This window comes from Gopherus flavomarginatus, chromosome 8 (assembly GCF_025201925.1).
Source record: "Gopherus flavomarginatus isolate rGopFla2 chromosome 8, rGopFla2.mat.asm, whole genome shotgun sequence".
Lineage (NCBI taxonomy): Eukaryota > Metazoa > Chordata > Testudines > Testudinidae > Gopherus > Gopherus flavomarginatus.
This window is the reverse complement of record NC_066624.1, coordinates 89,700,551-89,721,676: the sequence shown is the minus strand read 5'-3', so window position 1 is coordinate 89,721,676 and position 21,126 is coordinate 89,700,551. Positions and strand designations below refer to the sequence as shown.

Here is a 21,126-nt window from a genome sequence, read left to right as displayed (position 1 = left end):
AGCTGATGCTGCATCACTGAACACCAAGTTCAATGAATGAGATCTGCATGGGACAAAAAAAGCTCGAGGGTTTAACTCTTGGATCTGTGTCTGCACTCCTCTGTTCTTTCCTCTCATGTTGCCACCATTATCGTAGCCCTGACCTCTCATGTCAGTTGTCGCAATTCCCGTATCTTCCGGCTTTTTAAGAACCACATTTGTCATACCAGCTCCTATAGTATCATCAGTGTCTGTAAATTCTAGAAAATGGTCTCTGACAGTCACCATTGCAAGGACATTTTCACTAGGTTTTGTTGTTGTTAGAAAACACACCATTAAAGTCATTTGTTCCATATGGCTGATGTCAGGTGTGCAGTCCAGAATAACAGAGTAAATATTTTGCTGATTTCAGATCTGCCACAATCTTCTATTTAACTTTTGTTGCCATAACTGTATGATCTCATTTTGAATTGTTTTTCCAAGGTAGTGGTGTGTGTAAATTTCTTGGGTGGTGACTCTTCTTAGATGCTCCTGGAGTACAGCATCAAACTCAGACATCAGCTCCACAGTTTTAAGGAAGTTTCCGTTGTTTGGCACATACAGCTGATCTGAAGTGCCACTCAGTGCTTGGTTTTGGTTAGCAAGCATTCTCACAATGGCAATGAACTTTTTCAGAACATTTTACCAGTGAAGAGACTCTGATGCAATCTTTTCTTGATGCTGATCATCTATGGTGGCCTTTAACTTTAGTCTCATCTCAAGCTCCTTTCACCTATGGAATGCTCTCTGGTAATTTGCTGCCTTCTCATGGCATGCCAGATTTCTAGCCAGATTTTTCCAGTCCTTCGTTCTGTAGAACCCAATGTGGCTGGACCATTAGACTGGAAGAGTTTGCAACAAAAACAGTATGCAGCATTCTGGGTTTTTGAATACATAAGCCATGGTCTGTGCACTTTGCCACCATTGGGGATTTCACACCAGTAATGTGTTGGATGGAAACTTCTATTTTCATTGTCTTTGGGGAACATGAAGTTTTTCACTTGCTGCGGCCCATGCAGTACAAGGAAGTCCCTCAGGCTACTGCTCAAGTGGGTCCACAGTCTTGGATCATCTAGATTTAAGGAACTAAACTCTGCAGCAGCAGTTTCTTGTACCTCCACCCCACTCTTCTCTGATATACACTTTTCTTCAGGAATGTGCATGGTTACATCCATTTGAGATGGAGATATGGATGCTGCAGCAGCTGCCAGGTCACCTGCACTCTAAGTGGAATATCAGGCATCTCCTCACCACTCATCCTCACTGGGGCTGGAAGGCTCACCGTGAACATTTTTGTCTATGTTTCTCAGGAGAGCTCCTTCCTGCTTAGATAGAAACGCTTCCTTTGCTTGCTTGCTTTTTCTGAATGCTGCCCCAGACGGGCATTTTCTTCTTTCACTCATGACTGCTGTTCTGTGCCAGCTACAGTGGCTGTCAACACTCAACTGAAGGGGACAAATAAGGAGTCTGGTAGCAGGGCCTGAGTGAGGGAAGAGATCAGTGTCTTAAGGGCCTAACTGGCTCCTACTACGTCAGTTGACTGCCTGTTCTCCTCAAGTGGGTTCAGGGAAACAGCAGGAAACAGGAAGCTCCCTGAGAAGCTGGTGTTAATCAGTCCAGTCTCCTGGGGGTGCTAGAGAGGTACATAAGAGGCTCCTCGTCCTCTCTCTCCCTGCAGCTCCTGCTGCTTTCTGTTATTTCCTCTCACCTTTTCTCCTCCTGTTATGTGTCTTGTGCCCTCCTTCCTCCAGCACAGCACTCCACCATCTCTGTGCATCTAGAGCAGAGAGAATACATATGCACCATTTGCAGACACACTTTTCTACACTCTGGGTCCTAATGGCACCCCCCTATAGTCTGGCACCTGAGGTGGCCGCCTCAGTTCACCTCATGTAAGACCAGCCCTCTTCTCACTTATGATTCTCTCAGCAAATATTGTTGTTATAAAATGCAGAAGAAATTTGAATAGCCCCAATCTTTGGATTGTGTGACAGCATATTCTAGAATATTAGAGAGATAAGATGGGTGAGGTAATATCTTTTATTGGATCAACTTCTTTTGATGAGAGAAACAAGCTTTCGAGCTGCAGAGAGCTGAAGAAGAGCTTGCTCTTCTGTCTCTAAGCTCTCTTACCAACAGAGGTTGGTCCAATAAAATATATTATCTCACTCACCTTGTCTCTCTAATATGCTGGGACTGACACGGCTACAGCAACACTGCACATTCTAGGATATGAGAGTAAAAGTGCCATGCTGTCCTGTGTTCCTCTGTTTTGGCTTTACCAAGCATTTTCTCTGTTCATTTAGAGCCAGATTCTGCACCCCATACTCATCTAAAATAGACTCCCAGTCCACCATGAACAAAGATAACAGAAAGAAAGATAAAAGAAATAAAGATAACAGGCTTTAGAAATGTAGGGCTTGATCCTGAAAATGCTGTATTCACATGAGTAAGAGGATGTAGTACTAGGTCCCTAGTGTGAAATCTAATTTACACAGTCAAGCAAACTGTACGAAAAGAGTATTAATAAAAACATGGTTCTGGCTAACATGGTCCCTCCTACTGCATGCATATGGTCTAAGTACAGGAGTATCAGTTGAGAAACACTGGTTCCATTTCTGACTTTGCCAGAGATTTCCAGTCATACTCTGGATAAGTCATTTAACCTCTCTGTGCCTTAGTTTCCCCATCTATAAAAGGAGACCAATAATACCAATTACACAGACATGTAAATTTCTCAGACACTTTGAGGTTCTCCAATGGAAGGTGCAGGTGCTGTACAAGTGCAAAGTATTTTCGTTATCTCTGTCTTTGTGTATTCTGGGGCAGTTGAGAGAAACACATTACACACATTGGTGGGGCTGCACCAGGTAAAAATCAGCACAGAATATGGCCTGCCACCATACATTTGTAAGTTTGACTTTCGTGATAAAAAATTGTACTATATTATTTGTATTAGGTGGATTGAAAAATACCATTTCTTTTGTTTTTTACTGTGCACATATTTGTAATAAAATATAATAATGTGAGCTCTGTATACTTTGTATTCTGTGTGGTAATTGAAATCAATATATTTGAAAATGTAGAAAACATCCAAAATATTTAAATAAATGATATTCTGTTATTCTTTAACAGTGCAATTAAATCATGATTATTTTTTTTAATTGCATGATTAATTACAATAAATTTTTTTAATCACTTGACAGCCCTACTTTTTGCCAAATCAAGTTCAATGGCATATGTTACAGACTGTGCTTAACATTAGACTTTTATTAAGAGAGTGGATATTTGGGTTGATATGAATCTGGTTGTGCTTCTCCCTGACCTTTCAACTAGAAAAAGGGCTGGGTTAGCATAAGATCTTCACATATGGGTGTCCAGTAATCACATTAAAGTACTTAGATTAAAGAGAAATTACTTTTATAAGTATTCCATGCCATTCAGTATTAAATATCTGATATTTAAAAAGTTACTTGCACAATTGTGTGCTTAACTGTGGGATTGCACATATGAATCGAATATTTGCATAAGCAAATAGATATATACACACAATCAGAGTAATTGCGTATGCTCAATTTATTAAAAAAATCAGGCCTTTAAATTTGAGGAGAATGGAGGAAAATATTTTACTTGTTTTGTCACACTTGTCATTTCTAAAGTGTATGTGTATATATGAGAAAAAGAAAGTGGTCTGAAGTCAGCAGAAACTAATTTATCTACTCATCTAGTTGTAAACCCCTATTATTTCAATTGCTATATGTCCCTTGATATGAATTATTTACATTAAAAAGTCGCTAATTATCCAGATAAATTCTTTATCCCCCATTTCACTGGGATAAATGTGGATCTATTCTAATTATTTTGATTATTATTTTATTACATGAACTGAAACTAACAAGAAGCAAACCCCACAGTGAAATCTGTAGCTTAATTGTGTTGAATTCTGATGCCATTTGCTAGGGTTATGGCTTATTAGGTGCAGCAGTTCCCATTTGACCTTTCTTGTTCTTGTTTAACTCAGGGTCATTTTTAATGAGTTTTTAATGTCTCTTAAAATCATGCCAGATGCTCATTCTCTTCTGAAACTAGTCCACATTTTAATGACACCAGTAAATAACATACACTCAAATGGAGTGTACTGAATCAAGTGCTTATATATTTTATTGCAAGGTATATAACACATTAATGAAGAATTAGATTCTGAGTTGTCCCATGCACATGAAGGCGAGGTTAGGGGAAGAGGAGTGGGAACCAGTAACCTCCATTGTTAGTTGTATTCACAGTCATTGCACCTGGCTAGCTAGCATGCACTGTGCCCACTATGGGAAGGAACGATCAGTTGTGAGCATAGATATCTTCTTGCCTTCACATTACAGCAGCAGAGCAAAGCCATCATAGGGGGTGAGGCGCATTTATTGTGCCTTTGTTTGTACAGTGTACAGTACCCGGGCCCTAATCCTGACTGGGTCTTCTCAGAGCTGCCATAATATAAACAATAGTATAGATGAAAATGAAAGTACTTTTTAGAAGATTTTCTCAAATGTGAAGTAGTTGGATTTCCCTTATAATTCTGTCTTCATCTCTAATGTTGCAAAGAGCACCTTTTTTTTTTTTTTTTTTTTGTAAGAGTTTCCTGTGGTGTGGGAGAATCCTTTGTGCTAAGAACAAAAGGGGATATTGTATCAGCGTGGGACACAAAATAAGAGCTAGGCTGAAGCATTTCTTTGAAAGAGACTAAATGTATATTGGAAATAATATTTTTGTTACAAATCCCCAGGCAATGTGAACTCTGTGGGTGCTGGAAGAGGCTAAGAAAATATCTTTTCTTTCTCACATAATCTTAGTGATGAAGGATTGATAAATAAAATGTACTTTCTTAATTTCTTAAAACATGACTTAGTTTTATCTTTTTCTCATTACTTGATCATTAGCCTACAATTTTAATCTGGTGTAACATGAATAAGTATGGTCTGTATCAGCCCCAAACTTTGGGAAAACCTGGATTGGAATTTCCCAGCTTGGGCTCCTTATTAATTATAACTAGGAGAGTGATTTTACTTCAGCAGTTTTAATGAAAATTCTTGTGTGATAAGGGCAAAAACCGAAGACATATAGAAGAACACAACCACCAGCAGAAGTCACAGGTATTGTTGCTTAGTACCCCATACAATCTTAATAGATTTAATTTTAAGTGTAATTAACCACATATTAGTGTAGGCTACTAACCTCCCTAGTACATTCCCGAGGGAGACTTTTATACCTATTACTTTGGGATAAAATAGAAAGAGACCGCATCAGAACACACCAGTATATGACAAGTATCAGAGGGGTAGCCGTGTTAGTCTGGATCTGTAAAAGCAGCAAATAGTCCTGTGGCACCTTATAGACTAACAGACGAATTGGAGCATGAGCTTTTGTGGGTGAAGACCCACTTAGTCGGATGCAGTATTTGACAGCAATCAAAAGGAAAGTTACTTAAATTATCACTGGTTTCAGAGTGCTAGCCGTGCTGTCTATATCAGCAAAAACAACGAGGAGTCCTTGTGGCACCTTAGAGACTAACAAATTTATTTGGGCATAAGCTTTCGTGGGCTAACGCTTATGCCCAAATAAATTTGTTAGTCTCTAAGGTGCTACAAGGACACCTCTTTGTTTTTCAATGATCACTGTTGGTCACAGAATTTCCCAGAGGCAGCAAAACTCAATTTCAGAGTAAAGACAAACTTTGAAAGATAAGTAAAGAGGCCTAACATACCTGCCTAACTAAACCCCCAGGGAGAGAACAAAGTACACTTGTGCAACAGAATGGCTAACTAACAAAAACTACAACAGAAGCGTGCATAAAAAGTGTATTATCACCTATTCAGTGCTAATTCTCTGACTTTTTAATCAACAGTACACAAAGACCACTTTTCCCATACCAACCTACCCAGCAGCTTCAGAGTAACATCCTGAGCTCCACAGAAAGAAACTTTTTACAAACACACACTAACTGCTCCCCTCCCCGGAATGAAAATGTACTGTATCTAGTTCATGAAATCAGTGGCAAAAATCCTGTTGACTTCAATAATAGCAGGATTGGGTCCAGGGTCGTGACTCCTCCATCATAAAAAGTAGACAGAAAATTCATCAAATGAGCTACAAAAAACTTGGGCTGATAATGAGATGAAAAACCCAGAAGTAGCAATGACTCAAAATTTTTAAAAGTTTGTATGCCCAAGAGGAATGTGCAAAACACCCCTTTAAAAATTGGGGTCAAAAACTTCACATAATAAAAATAAAGAAAAATTAACATCATTTTATGCACAGACAATGCTTTCTGCTCTCTCTCTTTTCTTTCTCCCTAAATATTATGCATGGTTTTCTTCCTTACTTTTCCCAAACAATCTGTTTTCTAATTCTGATAGTGTGTAAACACCCTCCAGGATTGTCCCCTGCACTGAAAGAAAACCCATCAAAATCTTTAACACCTTCAACGTGTAAGTAGAAAATATAAAACTCTTTGTGAGGTCTAAAATGTTTGTAGAGCTGCGGAGGTGCTTTCTGCTTAATTTGCTTTTTACAACTAATCATGCCATGGATGCTGTTGTGAGACAGTGGATGGCTCTTCCAGGCAGCCATGCAGAGCTTTTCTGAGAGGAGGAGTGACTTTTTAGCCAAGCTAGTACAGTCTTTTCCACACATGAATCCTTTTGTCTGTGGTCATTTCAAAGAGGTTTATGACTCAGGTCTGGAGACTATAGGGTGTGTTCAGGTTAAAAAAATAAAAAATCAAATCAAATCTGGGGCCCTATTCTCCTACTAGGGGATATGCAGTGTTGTCAACCCCAAGGCTTCAAAAACATGAAATTGGCTTAAATTATGTTATTGGCTTAAAGATCACAAGATTTTTTAAAATTGCTGTTTTGGAGAGACTTTTAATTTTCACACTTTTTATGGAAACCTTCATCTTTTTAATTATTTGTGTATCTCATGGTAGCACTAAGATCAGGAATGGGTCCTGTTGTGGTAGATGCTCTACAAGCAGGGTGGTAGATCCCTGCCTTGAAGAGCTTATAGTCTAGGTGGAAGATGGACACAGTGTGAAGGGTTGGGGATGGGAAAACAATTAAATATATATAAAAATGTATATATAAATTTCATTTGTTTTTTCAATTTTGTAATTACCTAAGTAAAAGACAGCAACTGTCCCTCAGTCAGCTCCCCCAGCAGCCCCTCAGTCTAGCTATGAAATGGTGACTGATTTCTTGTAGGATCTGTGGCAGAAGTGTGTCTCTAGAAGAGATTTGACAGAGAAGGGAGAGCAGCCTTACAGATCAGTTCAGAGTGTTTCAGGATAAGAGGCAGCGTGGAAGAAAGGATGGAGGTGTTTGCAGGAGGAGCAGAGAAGAAGGTAGCTGAAGCAGGCAGCACTGGAAGAGTGGAGGCGGGAGGGTGATAACTAGGTGACAAGAGCAAGTTTACAGGAAGGGGGAAGAGGGTAAAGACAGGAAGCTTGTACTTGATATGATGGGAAACTAGAAGCCAGTGGAAGGACTGGGGGATTGCAGAGCAATAATCTAAAGAGATTATTTTAGCAGCAGCATTTTGTCTGAATCAGAGAAGAGCATTTATATTCATTTGTGCATGTGGAGGAAAATTCAACCTGGAACAAACACAAAATGCAAGCACAGCAAATGGGGAGAAGGGGACTTCTTCCTTCTGGCAGACTGAACCTTTCCCTCTCAGCCCCTTTCCTTCCCTAGACATGAGCATTCAGCAGCTCATTTTATTATTGTTTGTATTAATCATGTTTATTACAGTAGTGCCAAAGGGCCAACCAAGAGTGGTGCCCTGTTGTGCTAGGTGCTGTACAGAGAGTCATAGGCGCTCCCTGCCCCAAAGAGTTTACAATCTAAAAAGACCAGACAGACACATGGTAGGGGAAGAGGTGGAACACAGAAGCAGAGTGAACTTTGTGATGGCAGTTACATATTTGCGGGGGGTGAGTGGGAGATGGGTTTACTTAGGAGGGAAGGAAGTGAGCGGGAGAGGAGGATAAGGTGGGCAGGTGAGGAGTGAAGCTGACTGAAGAGACCGAGGGTGCGAGGAGTGGAGCAAACAGCCAGACAGCTCAGGGCAGAGAAAGTCCACCTAAAACGGTAGAAAGTTCTTTGAATGTGCCGAGGTCCCTGCTTTCCCTGCACCTGCTCCTACCAGCTGGAGTCTCTGGCTTGCCGCTATGTGCAGTTTTCTCCTAAGGCCACATGGGGGTGAGGAGAGGAGGCACCCACCATCCTGGGGATGAGATGAGCAGAGACCTCATCCAAAGGGGCAGGAACTCAGTGCAGCTGCAGAGCATACTGCAGGCTCCTCCCCTGCAAAGGGGACTGCTCTGCTGGACACTGGGGAGGATGCTGCACTGCTAAGATTACTCCTTCCACTGCTGTTCCCCTTTCCTAGCACCTGCCTGGATTATGACTCCTTACTGTACCCCAGTGGGGAAAGGAGGAGGAGGTGGGAGAGATGGAGAGACCGCTAGTGCCATATGGCCAATTCAATGGCCTTGCCTGCCTTAGGACATTGCTCCATTCAGGAGTACAGAAGAGGTGTACAGAAAATGCAGGCTGCAGCATCTAGTGTTAGAGAGGTAGGGTGGTCCAGTGGTTAGGGCACTATCCTAGGACTTGAGACACCTGGGACTTGCGACACCTTGGTTATGTTCCCTGCTTTGCCACAGATGTCCTGTGTGACCATAGGTAAGCCACTTAGTCTCTCTGTGCCTCAGTGCCCCTCTGTAAAATGGGGTAACAGCACTGCTCTGCCTCAGAGGTCTGATGAGGAAGGTACATTAAAGATTGTATGGAGCTCAGTTATATGGTCCCCAACACCATAGTAAGTGTCTTAGTGAGGAAGCTGGAGGCAGGTCAGTCAAAAATTCTTGGGTTTGCCTGCTGCTGGCTCATGCTAATGCTAATTGACAAGAGAGTGAATGCTGGCTACAAGGTGCCAGATTTTCAAATGCTGAGCAACCACAACCGAGGCCAAATTTTCAAAAGAGCTACAGTCCCCTTCAGGCACCAAAATAATTGGTCAGATTTTATTATTACTACAGTGCCTAGTAGCCCTAGTCATGGACCAGGACTACATCAAAAGTGTTTAGCATCCAGCCCCCATATTCATCTTGGGGGGTACTTTGGAAAATCTGGCTGCTTATTTGATGCCTAAATGGATGCTGACCTCTTTTGAAAATGTGATCCTAACAGGGGTGCTGAGCTCTTTTGGAAATCTGATCTTTAGTGTCATAAGTAACAAACCTCATTGTGAAGGGAATATTCATGACAGATCTATAAACCCCTTTATTTGACAGGCTGAGCCTTAACCAAGTCTGTACTAACAGGCCCTGCTATGATGGGATGGATTTTGCAAGGCCCATTTCTAATTAACAAAAGGTTGGAATTCTTCAAAAATAAATTTAGTAAAATGGTTTGAATAAATAAAGCCTTGTTTTGAGATATATCCACTGGCTTTTTAAGAGTTACATTTTATCTTCTCTGCCCATGTCTGCACTAGTGATTTTGCAGCGGCACAGCTGTACGGATGAAACTCGCTGCTGTAAGATCACTCATGTAGCTGCTCTATACTCTCTTGTCAACATAATAAAACCACTTCAACCAGCAGCGATAGCTATGGCAACTAGCGAAGCTCTCCCGCTGACAGCTATGCACACCACCACTTATGCAAATGAAACTTATGTTGCTCAGGGGAGTGTTTTTTCGGCACCTCAGAGCGACGTAAGTTTTGCTGACATAAATGGTAGTGTAGACATGGCCTCTGATCCCTGAAAATAATAGTTACAACTGTTTACACTGTCTTCTCTTGTAGCAATGGAACACAAGCATTGAAGGGCTGATTTTTTTCTCAGCTACACATGTTTTTCACTTAGCTTGTCTTTGTTTAAAATCTGATTAGTCAATTTCATTTTAATTGCCTCATAAATATTAATAGGATGATTAAGCAAAATTGGCTGCTGGAGCTATTAAGTTCTGAGAAATTTCTGGGGCCTGTTATAAGAAAGGTTATTGTCTGTTCTGAGGGTTATCACTGCTAGCATTCTGTCGTAAATTCCCCTTGAAGAGTCCCTTGATAGGCTTGCTCCTGCCGCTCTTGAAAACACACACTGGCTTCAACTGGAGCAGGATTGGACCCTCAGTCCTAACGTGAGTGGGTATTTTTCCAGCTGCCAGAATGTCAGTCAGCTGGGGAGCCACTGTAAAGGGGCCATGGCCTGAAGTTTTTGGAGTCACCCTGACTGACTACTTTTTTCCAGAGGTCAGTCAAAGAGTAGGTGAAAAGGGACAAGTGGCTCAAAGATTAATCTTCTTCCTCACCCCAATCAAGCTGCTTCGGGGAGCTGGAATCCCGGCTGCACAGCAGACAAGAAATTGACGTGTGAATTAATATACTCTGGAGGGTTAAACTGTGGATGTTGTGTGCTGCAATAGGTTCCTTGGTGCCTAGATATCTTGGAGATGGGCACATTAGAAATCCTGAGAGTGACAGACAACAGACAATAGTCACTGTAGCATTTTGAGTAAAGCTATTGGGCTATTTTGCATAAAGAATGCCAATAAACATACCTTTATTACAACTATAATAATTATATATGTCTTTCTCTTTGTTTAATAGAGGGATAAGTTGTGTATTATCTATAATTGTATTCTGTTTCATTCTGCAGGGTAATTGTCTTTGATGCTGAGCAAGAAGTCTTGTTACAATGAGTTATTGGAGCCTGGATAAGAAAAGTTGTCTGCAGTACTGCAGACATTTTTTAGTGGACAATGGCGTATTTCATGGTAAGCTGCATGTTTTCTTTTCATTTCTTACTTCACTCAGATGCAACTGAGATTTTATAGTGGCACATAACTAGGCAATAATTATCTTCTTGTAGATAAAAAGTAGATTTAGTTGACCCTGCCAGCAGGTAGGGGATCTTGGGGGACAACTACTGCACTGGTGGGGTGCAAAATAAACTTTATTAAGAAAATGCAAAAACAGGGAAAATTCAATAGTTAGGGGTGTGGGGTTTGTTAAGGTAGACAATTGGGAAGGGGTTTCTTTTAGTAAATAGTATAGGGGGTTTCAATAGTGGGGTACAATACAGTGGGGTACAATACAGTTGGTTACCAATTAGCACTGAAGTATAAATGTAACAGGTAGCTAACAATTTCTATGTAAAGGGTGTGTCACAGCAGCATATAACCAACTAACAGTTATGGGTAAAATGTGTTAAATAACCAACAACTCTAGGTAAAAATGTGTCACAGTGGTGTAAATGTAAAATGTGAGGTGTGTCAGAGAGAAAAAGGGTAACCAATGGGGTTTTATGCTAGACTTCAGTAATACAATTGAGGTTTGGCAGCAGTGGGAGCAGTGTGAACACATGGGGGAAGGTATTAAAAGAGAGAGAGAGAGAGAAAGGCAGTGGTAGAGGAATGAGGTTGGGGGATGGGGGAAGAGGAGCACGTGGTGGAGCAGAGACCAAAGGCAGAGGCGCTGCAGAGGGAGATTTAAACTCAGGGAGACACAGAGAGCAGACAGGCTGCAAGTTTAAACAGCAGAGAGACTGCAACGAGTGACTGGGGAGCTCGGGGGGAGACACAGGCAAGCTTGGGGGTGGGGGGGTTAGGGCAGCGGGAAGACAGACTTAACCACAATTATACAGAACACAGCAAAATCTTATTTATGATCTAACTTAACCAAGACTACACAAATTAGCAAGTAACAGAACACAATGCAACAATTCTTTTTTAAACCTAACTTACAGAGCACAATACAAACAATTATTTAAACCTAACTTAATCACAGCTATGCAAAATGAAATTACAACTTATCTAGACTAAGAACCTGATTCTAATAGGTGCACCTTACACTATGCCGATTCTTTGATCGGGAGGGGGAGCAGTTCCAGAGGGCAGAGTGGTGTGTGCCCAGGGTACAGCCCCCGGGGGTGGTGGTGGTGGCTGCAGCAGTGGGGCGGCTGCAAGCCGGCGGCCCAGGATACAGTCCAGGAAGGCACAGCTTAGCAGCGGCACAGACTTGTTTTTAGCAGCAAAGGCGCTGCGGAGCAAGAAACAGATTACAGATACAGACCAAGGAGTTAGCTTGGGTCTGTCTGCTGGGGAAACAAGGCCAGCAGCTAGGACAGGGGGAGTCTGCAAGAGGGAGTTCTTACCAATCCCCAGGACAGCAGCAAGCACAGAGGCAGGAACAGCAGTAGCATTGGAGGATGGAGAGAGGACTCGATTCACTTACAATAATCAGGAGATCTCCAGGCACAAATTCGTTGTTCGTGGGAGGGGAGTTTAAAAACGGGGGTATGCTCAAAAACAAACAAGAGCGGGGAGAGGGCCCCCCAAAGACCCCTAGCTGATCAGACCAGGTGGCAAAGCAAGGACCTTCTCCGAGGTCTGATCAGAATATGTCCGGCTTTAAAGGCAAACTCAGGCAGTTTCCCACCAGTACTTTTGATTGGCTCCTCTTGATACAGGGGAGGAGAGAAGGCAGGGAAAGGCTGCAGGTAAGCATAGGCATGCCTGGGCATGTTCTGAGCCACAGGTATGACTCATATGCTTAATTAGTTGGTGTCATGGTACAATTCCCCACTCTGAACCTTAGCGTCCAAAAGATGGGGTACCAGCATGAATTCCTCTAAGCTCAATCACCAGCTTACAACCTGTAGCGCTGCCACCAACCAGGAATTCCAGTGCCTGATACATTCTGGTCCCCACAAAACCTGGCCCGGGGACCCCCAAGACCCAGACCCTCTGGATTTTAACACAAGGAAAGTAAACCCTTTCCCTCACCGTTGCCTCTCCCAGACTTCCCCTCCCTGGGTTACCCTGGAAGATCACTGATTCAAACTCCTTGAATCCTGAAACAGAGAGGAAAATGCACCTCCACCCCTCCTTCTCTCTCCCCCTCCCAGATTTTCCCTGAGAGAGACAGTAATCCTAACACAGAGAGAATTTAGCCTCTCTCTCTCCCTTCCCTCCTTTCTCCCCATCAATTCCCTGATGGATCCAGACCCAGTCCCCTGGGGTCTCACCAGAATAAAAAAACAATCAGGTTCTTAAACAAGAAAAGCTTTTAATTAAAGAAAGAAAAAACAGTAAAAATTATCTTTGTAAATTTAAAAAAATGGAATAGGTACAGGGTCTTTCAGCTATAGACACTGGGAACACCCTCCCAGCCTAAGTATACAAGTACAAATTAAAATCTTTTCAGCAAAATACCAATTTGAACTCCTTCCAGCCAAATACACATTTGCAAATAAAGAAAACAACCATAAGCCTAACTCGCTTTATCTACCTAGTACTCACTAGTCTGAACTTATAAGAGCCTGTATTGGAGAGATTGGAAAGAAACCTGGTTGCACATCTGCTCCCTCTGAGCCCCCAGAGTGAACAACAACAAAACTAACAGCACAGCACAAAAACTTCCCTGTCTCAAGATTTGAAAGTATCCTGTCCTCTGATTGGTCCTCGGGTCAGGTGACAGCCAGGCTCACTGTTCTTGTTAACCCTTTCCCGGCAAAAGAGATATGAAGCAGCTTTGTTCTATTAACTCTTTCTTATCTGTTTATGACAGTTGGCCACTTCAGGTCTTGCATTTCTGGGCAGCGCCCCCCACACCGAGCCTGGGTCTGAACAAAGGAGCCAAACAAAGAAGCAAGAAGCCCCCTCCCTAGGCAGAGCAATGGCTCCAGTTAGTCTGTACAAGCCATTCCTATGAATAGGGTTGTGACTTTAGTTAGCACAATGACTGGGAGGGGCGGCCACACAGGACAAACAGAAAGGAGAGGGGAAAAAGGAATGCAGCAGGGGGATAGCTGTAACAGACATTAGTAACACTTTTTAATGTTTTGGAGTTACAGTTTTTACTTGGCAAGATAACAGGGCATATTAGTTTGTTATGGAAGTGCTTATTGAGGCATACTGATATAAGACTTTAATTACAATTTTCTATAATAAAAATGTATTGATTGATGGTGTAGGTCAGGGGTATCATGTAAACATATCGGGAAAGTTCTGTTTTTATACCACTGATGATGGCCAGAAATACTTGAGAAAATCCTGCAATTTACAATTTTTCCCTTGCTTTGGGCACAGTCATGTTCTGTGTCTTTTATGTTTAAGACAAACAGTCATATTCAGTACTGATGTGTTTCCATTGACGTTCATGGTGTTGCACCCTGTTATATCAGGGTTGAATTTGGGCCAAAATCTTCAAGATCACTTAAGCCAGGGGTTCTCAGACTTTTGTACTGGTGACCCCTTTCACACATCAAGCCTCCGAGTGCGACCCCCCCTTATGCATTAAAAACACTTTTTTATATATTTAACATCATTATAAATGCTGTCGGCAAAGCAGGCTTTGGGGTGGAGGCTGACAGCTCGTGACTCCTCATGTAATAACCTCGCGACCTCCTGAGGGGGTCCCGACCCCCAGTTTGAGAACTCCTGACTTAAGCACTATCAAACTGCAACCTCTCTGGTAAAGTGGCAGGTCAGCAGGCAGTACTTCTGTCAGTCCCTCGTGGAGATGTAGTTTCCATTTGTGCTGAAAGAGAGCTGTGTGGGATGTGGGAGGAGGATTTTTGGTTGGTGTAGCTGACCAGGTCTAGATTAAAGCCGTGTCCCTTAGGTAGGCAGCTTTGTGTCTGGCCAAGAGGCTTGTGAGCATCCCTGTTTTGAATATTATGTTTTTAATTTCTTGTCAGTTCATATGACTGTATATTTTAATGAGTATTGGAGACTTTCAAGATAACTGCTTTGACTAGCTGAATATACAGTCCGGAGTTTTTTAAAGCAATAACCAAACCTTTCATTTAAGTCTTTTTGTTAATGTCAATATTTTCCCCAGTTCATCTTGCATTTTCCCATTTGTCTCTCAGTATGGCCAGCAAGTGCCTGAATGAATGAGGTGCAGCGGGTTCCTGAATACATAGAGCTCAGCTACAGGAGGGATAGTGGCTGCCTAAGGTCCTGCCTATGCTGTAATTCTTAACTAAGTTTGTAACTACAGTAGTTAGTGACATGGCTGTATCTACGCACAACATATAGTTAATACTCAGTAATCATGGAAGTTAACACTAGGTCACCCTTTTCAGAGACTAGGCTGACATATAGTTGTCCTCCTGTAACTGGTTTGCCATGCGGCTTTTGTATATTATATCCATGATACCCACACCACCACCCAGGCCACCCAGGCCAGTTGTTCTTCCTTCCAGCTGTCTGTGTATCCCAGAGTGCATTGAACCCAGGTGATGCTGGTGCCACTCTGTGTTCGTGTACTCCAGGTACTATATTCCCCTGCTGAGACACTGGAGATAGCTGCCCAATTTTTTCCAGAATGCACCAATACAAACAGTTGAACATAGTGGTCAGTGTGAATGCACGCACATGGCTGTGCTACAAATAAGGTTTCTGTGTAGATACAACTCAGTTGTATATTTTGTAACTATGTTAGGTGAGTGCCATGAACTAGTTACAAAAGCACTGTACTGGTAGTACAGACAGGGCCATAGTCGGGATCATGCTCAAGGCTGTTCACCACCTAACAGTAGTAAAACATGTTTTTGTGATATGTTCAAAGTGAGCCATAGTCACTGCTCTATTTCATCTCTGCAGCGCCATTGACATCACTGGGGTTGGACAGGTGTAGCTAATGGCTGAATATTGCCCCAGTACATGATACAACATACCTAGTGTGGACTCATACCACCCCTGTGATGATGGTCTAACACACTGCAATATATTTATAATAAGATGTAAGGCCTGATTCTCCTCTCACTTACAGTTGGGCAAAACAGGAGTAATTCTACTTGAATCAGTGGTTCTGATTCTGAGTGTCATTGTTGCTGGGCCATAAAAGCCCCAACCCTTCTTGCGTTCCCCATGGTTTATATTAAATGAGGGCCATAGGAAACAGAAACTCTGGCTCACAGAACACTGGCCATGCGTACCTCTCTCCCTGGAACATCTCCTCCCATCACCTCCTTCCCCCTTACATATCCCCTATGGCAGAGGCTGGGAAGGGGAGTGAAGCAGGGTCCTTATGTTTACTGTATACTAGGCAGAGGAGGCCCTCTCTCTTAAGGGTGTTCCCCAAAGGCAGTGTCCATCAGCTTTCCAATCCCTGTACCCCACCAGAGTAGTGTCCTTGGGGATCACAGTGGAGAATCAGGCCCAGTGATTTATGCTAGTGTAAAATCAGTGTAATTTAGGCAACAATAAGACCCATAATCTTACAGCAGTGACTCTGCAGTCATCTAGGCAATTTCTGTGGAAAACTGGAGTCTATGTGGTTTTTTAAAATTAGATATGCTATTTTAATCACTAAGTGCTGCAGGACTAAACTAGGTGAGGGAGTGTTTTCCTCTTATAAAAGGGGCACAGGGTAACCAGTTCCTTACAGAGGGGTCCAAGGTTATTCTCCCTAGGAAAATATTTGAAAGCACGTAATTTGATGGAATTTGGTGGATTCCAAAGCAAAACCTCCACCCTTCAGAATTAACTTTTACCTCGGACTCAGAAAGTTATCTCTGGAGTTACAGTTTTGTACATCAAGAGGACAGGGATGAACTCCATCAGGGACAGGGAAATCCCTGTGTATCCCTCTTCTTTTTTAACACTGGTGAAAGTGATGGATGTTTCTTTCAGGGCTAGCTATTCGAACAAGTGAAGTAGGTGATTGATTAGGGCCCTGCCATTTTGGGTTTTGTGCAAGCTTTGTGATTCATGAGCTGGCTCTTCTGAAGCCAGATATGGATGGGAGATAACTCATAACCTGATCCCTTCTCTCCAGCAGTTTGGGCTCCTGTTGTTGCTTGGGGCCCAGTTGCTGCCAGTCATAAAATTGATCCTGCTTATTATGATCATAGTAAAACTTATATTTAATACAAGGATCTAACTTAAACCATCCAAAGCAGAGAGATTCAAGAGTTATTACTGTCACCTTCTGTATCTGTACTCATGAAATCCTTGCCCTGTTAAAGTCAGTGGCAAAACTCCTACTGACTTTAATGTGGCCAGGATTTCTCCCATGGTATCTATGTAGTGCAGGAAGTTCACAAGGGTTTTTGTGGAACTATGTGTAGTGAATGTGCTAAAATAACATTTGTGCTAAAATTTACAGTGCTAAGTTTTGTGTTGAGTTACTTGAGTTTGCACATATGTCACTTAATGCAGGATTTGGCTTGAAACACTGTACAACGTTTTGCTAGTGTCACTGCCTCTAAGGATATGTCTACACTACCTGCCGGATCGGTGGGCAGTGACTGATCCAGCAGGGGTCGATTTATTGCATCTAGTCTAGACACGATAAATCGATTCCTGAGCGCTGTCCCATCGACTCCTGTACTCCACCACCGCGAGAGGCGCAAGCAGAGTCAATGGGGGAGCGACAGCAGTTGACTCACTGTGATGAAGGCACCACGATCTAAGTACATTGACTTCAGCAACGTGAATAACATTAGAACATTGCATAACTTAGATCGATCCCTTCCTTCCTCATCCCCCCCAGTGTAGACCAGGCCTTACTGTATAGTATATATTTCTTTGGCAGCTTTAGCTGTTTAAATGTTAGACAGGTACACAAGGGGGCAGTATAGGACTTAATATAAAGTTGCATTCTTTTAATAAATTTAAACCTACAAAGTATCTAAAAGATTGTACATCTTTAAACAATGAAGCGTGTTTTTGGAAATAATAAGTACTCGAAAGCTTACAGTTAGCAAAGTGAATCAGAATTATGCAACTATTAACACAGTCATTAAAAAAGTTTTTTGGATATCAAATAAGCATTTCAATTTCCAGTTTCTAAATGAGAGACAATGTAACTGTAATTACTCCATACAAATCTAAAGAAACTCTTTATATAGTGGAGACTACTCAAAAGATAATAATTATTTTTTTTTAAAAGGAACTTTGAGATTCTGCCATAAATGTAAATTACAGTGTTTCCTGCAGAGGGGGAAAAAGCTCCTCTTTTCATTGTAAACTAACTTGAGTTAAGAACTCACCTTTTTTCTTCAAGTGACTTGCCTGTGGTTACAGATGAAGTCTGTAGCAGGGCAGAGTTGAACCCCAGTCTCTGGCTAGGTTTTCTCAAATAGAATTGTTGAGTCACGAAAAGGATATTTAAACAGTCCATTGAGAAATTTGGCTCCTCCTGGCACACCTGGAATGCACTTTGCATTCTCACACACAAGAGCTCCCAGTGGTGCACAGATGATCACACAATCGTTTGGAGTAGAGTTGTTTTGAGCACAGCTGCTGACTGTTGCACTAGCACTGTTGCACTATGGACTGCAAGCACTGGTGTAATAACCCGATTGATGAAAGTAGTCCTCTCAGTACTCTCCTGCAATGGCCTGAGTGGTCTATTTTGAGCACTCCACAGCACAGGTGTCAAGTTTGCCAAAGACACCTCTACTAACATCCTTGGACGTACTGTAGAGCTCATTGTGCACTATTTTGCAACATTGTCCTGTGTTTAACTCTTTTATCATCAGCCAGGCCTCAGGAACAGGCTTCCATATTCTGTAACGGCAGCAATTTTATACTGATGTTATTTGCTTTAGCCTAAATTCTTTATTAATATATGGAACTGAATAGCATTTGTGTATATAACATGGTATATCTAGTTTTAGAGCCTTTAACCCTTGGCTACTGAGTAGGATGCATCTTGAGTTAATACAATGTATGAACTAATTGGATTAATTAATATTGTGGAAGTAGAAAAAAAGATAAAGGGAATATGAACGCAGATATTTTAGTTTTTAGGAATAAAGTAAGAGGCTAATACTAGCTCTAATAACGCGAGATTTCAAGGCAGGGCTTGGGCAAGTGGAAAGTGAGTGGGAAAAAGCTGTAAGAGATACTGTTTTTCGACCTTGTGTTAGAAAAGAATGGAATATAGACTGTAGCAGGAACTGCTGAGAAAAGTGAGATATCAGAAGGAATATGTATAAACAAGATGCGGTTGTTGATCATTATTGTCTGTAACAAAAGGTATAAATGCTTGCCCTAATTGTTTATCTAACTGAGACCTCCCTGGGGCGGGGGGGGGGGGAACCCTACCCGTGTGTACTCTCCCATGCATATTGCAATTGCTTGTAATAAAGCTGCCTTTGGCTTGTTGCTTCAAACTGAGAGTGAGGACATTATTTTCTTCCACAATATCATTACAGGTGGCCTATAATAACCGAGGACACCCAGATAGTAGTTTTTAAAATATGTTCTTTAATTTCATTTCATACATAAAAAATTCCACTATAGTCCAACTCCTTGAGTCCCTACAGAGTCTTTATACAGGCAAAATTCGCCTGGGCAAAATTCGCCCCTGACATATATCCCATGCAATCACAATGCCTGTAGTGTATGAAGAATATGTAAAGTAAATGGAGCTTGAACTGGGGTGTAAATAGAATGGGGTTCTAGAAGATCTAAATTTCCTGACACTTACTGTCCTTTGTAACTGTAACCAAGGAAAGGATTTGATTTAGTGAGCATTTGGCTAGAGCAGGGGTTCTCAAACTTCATTGCATTGCGATCCCCTTCTGACAACAAAAATTACTACACGACGCCAGGAGGGGGGACTGAAGCCTGAATTTGCCCAAGTCCCACCACCCAGGTGAGGGGGGCCAAAGCCAGAGGAAGGGGAAGGGGTCAAAGCCCAAGCCCAAGGGCTTCGACCCCAGACAGGGAGCCTGTAACCTGAGCCCCACCAGGGCTCCCAAGGGACTGAGGGCAGATCAACACTTAAAATCCTGCACTGATGCAGCTGCGGCACTGTAGATTGTCAGTGAAGATGCTCCTATGTTGAAGGGAGAGCTTCTCCATTTGCCAGAGAGGCGGTAGCTATGTCAGCGGGAGAAGCTTTGCCGTCGACATAGTGCTGTCTATATGGGGGATTAGGCTGATGTAACTATATTGCTTAGGTGTATGGATTTTTCATACCCCTGAGTGACATAGTTATACTGATATCAGTCTGGAATGTAGACCTGGCCTGAATAGGGAGTAAAGAATTTGGCACAATAATAATAATAATGTAAACACATTGCTTTTCATGCAAGTATTTAAAAGAACATCCTGGATTTCTATCTGTATATTAAGGCATAGCCCAGTACAGATACAGAGGAGAAATAATGTCCAAAATAAAGGAAAGAAGGGGAAGGGTTAATCAAATGCTTTCACTCTTATAGGGCGTGATCAAAAGGCTACTGAAGTCAATAGGGATCATTCAGTGGGTTTTCATCAGGCATCTAAAGAGCAAAAAAAAGCATTTATTCATATAAAAGAAAATTACTTTTGTATTAGAAGCATGAAAAGTCTTGCAGCCAAAAAGCTGCAGTCAGCAAGACTTGGAGGTCCTCGTGCATGGGGCCAGTGATGAGACTATGAAGCAAGGCTTGTGTAACTATTATAGCAGTGTCTAGCAAGAAAAGCTTTTGCCTTTTCCTCCCAAGTCCACTAACACCTAGCCCCAGGTATAGTGAATGCTTGCCTGAGGTGGCTTATGTAAGTCCCGTAAGTCATGTGAATATATTATATGAATACTGAAGTGGAGAGGAAGTTTGTTGAAGAAAAGTGCCATCGTATAGTTTCCCCTGGGCTAGATAATGGGGCTCAGCACCATTTTCATCACAGGCCTGTACTTTAAAAGTGCAACTCAGCCCTATGATCTCCCACAAATTTACGTTATTGTCTTGCATTGTTGGAGGACTAGATTCCTGTGTGTTCATATTTATTTTCCACCTTTCTTTGTAGTAGATGTTATAATACATTTGACTATAAACTTTTTTGAAAGGACTAAAAGCAAATAGCCACTATTGTTCTAAAGGTTGAATTACAATTCAGATTAATTTATTGAAATCCTTATTAATTTAGAAATTCAATATACTTTTGGTCTGGAGGACCCAAATTTTCTAGAGTTGCCAATTATCATGAGATCTCCATGTCTGTGATCAGAGCTAGAAATGTTCGCAATTCACTGAACAGTTATATAATCCCTTGCATAACTATTTTTTGTCACTTCAGCAGTGCCAATGTTTACTGAAATTAA

General features: G+C 41.9%; 1 protein-coding gene across 1 annotated transcript in view; it reads left to right on the top strand.

Moving 5' to 3' along the window:
* Nucleotides 1–21,126, top strand: part of PLCH1 (phospholipase C eta 1) — a 201,824-nt gene that overhangs the window by 26,250 nt on the left and 154,448 nt on the right. The window contains exon 3 of the mRNA XM_050966208.1: nucleotides 10,736–10,853. Within this exon, the coding sequence (XP_050822165.1) occupies nucleotides 10,775–10,853 (79 nt within the window). The 5' untranslated portion in view covers nucleotides 10,736–10,774. The remainder of the gene's footprint in view (nucleotides 1–10,735; nucleotides 10,854–21,126) is intronic.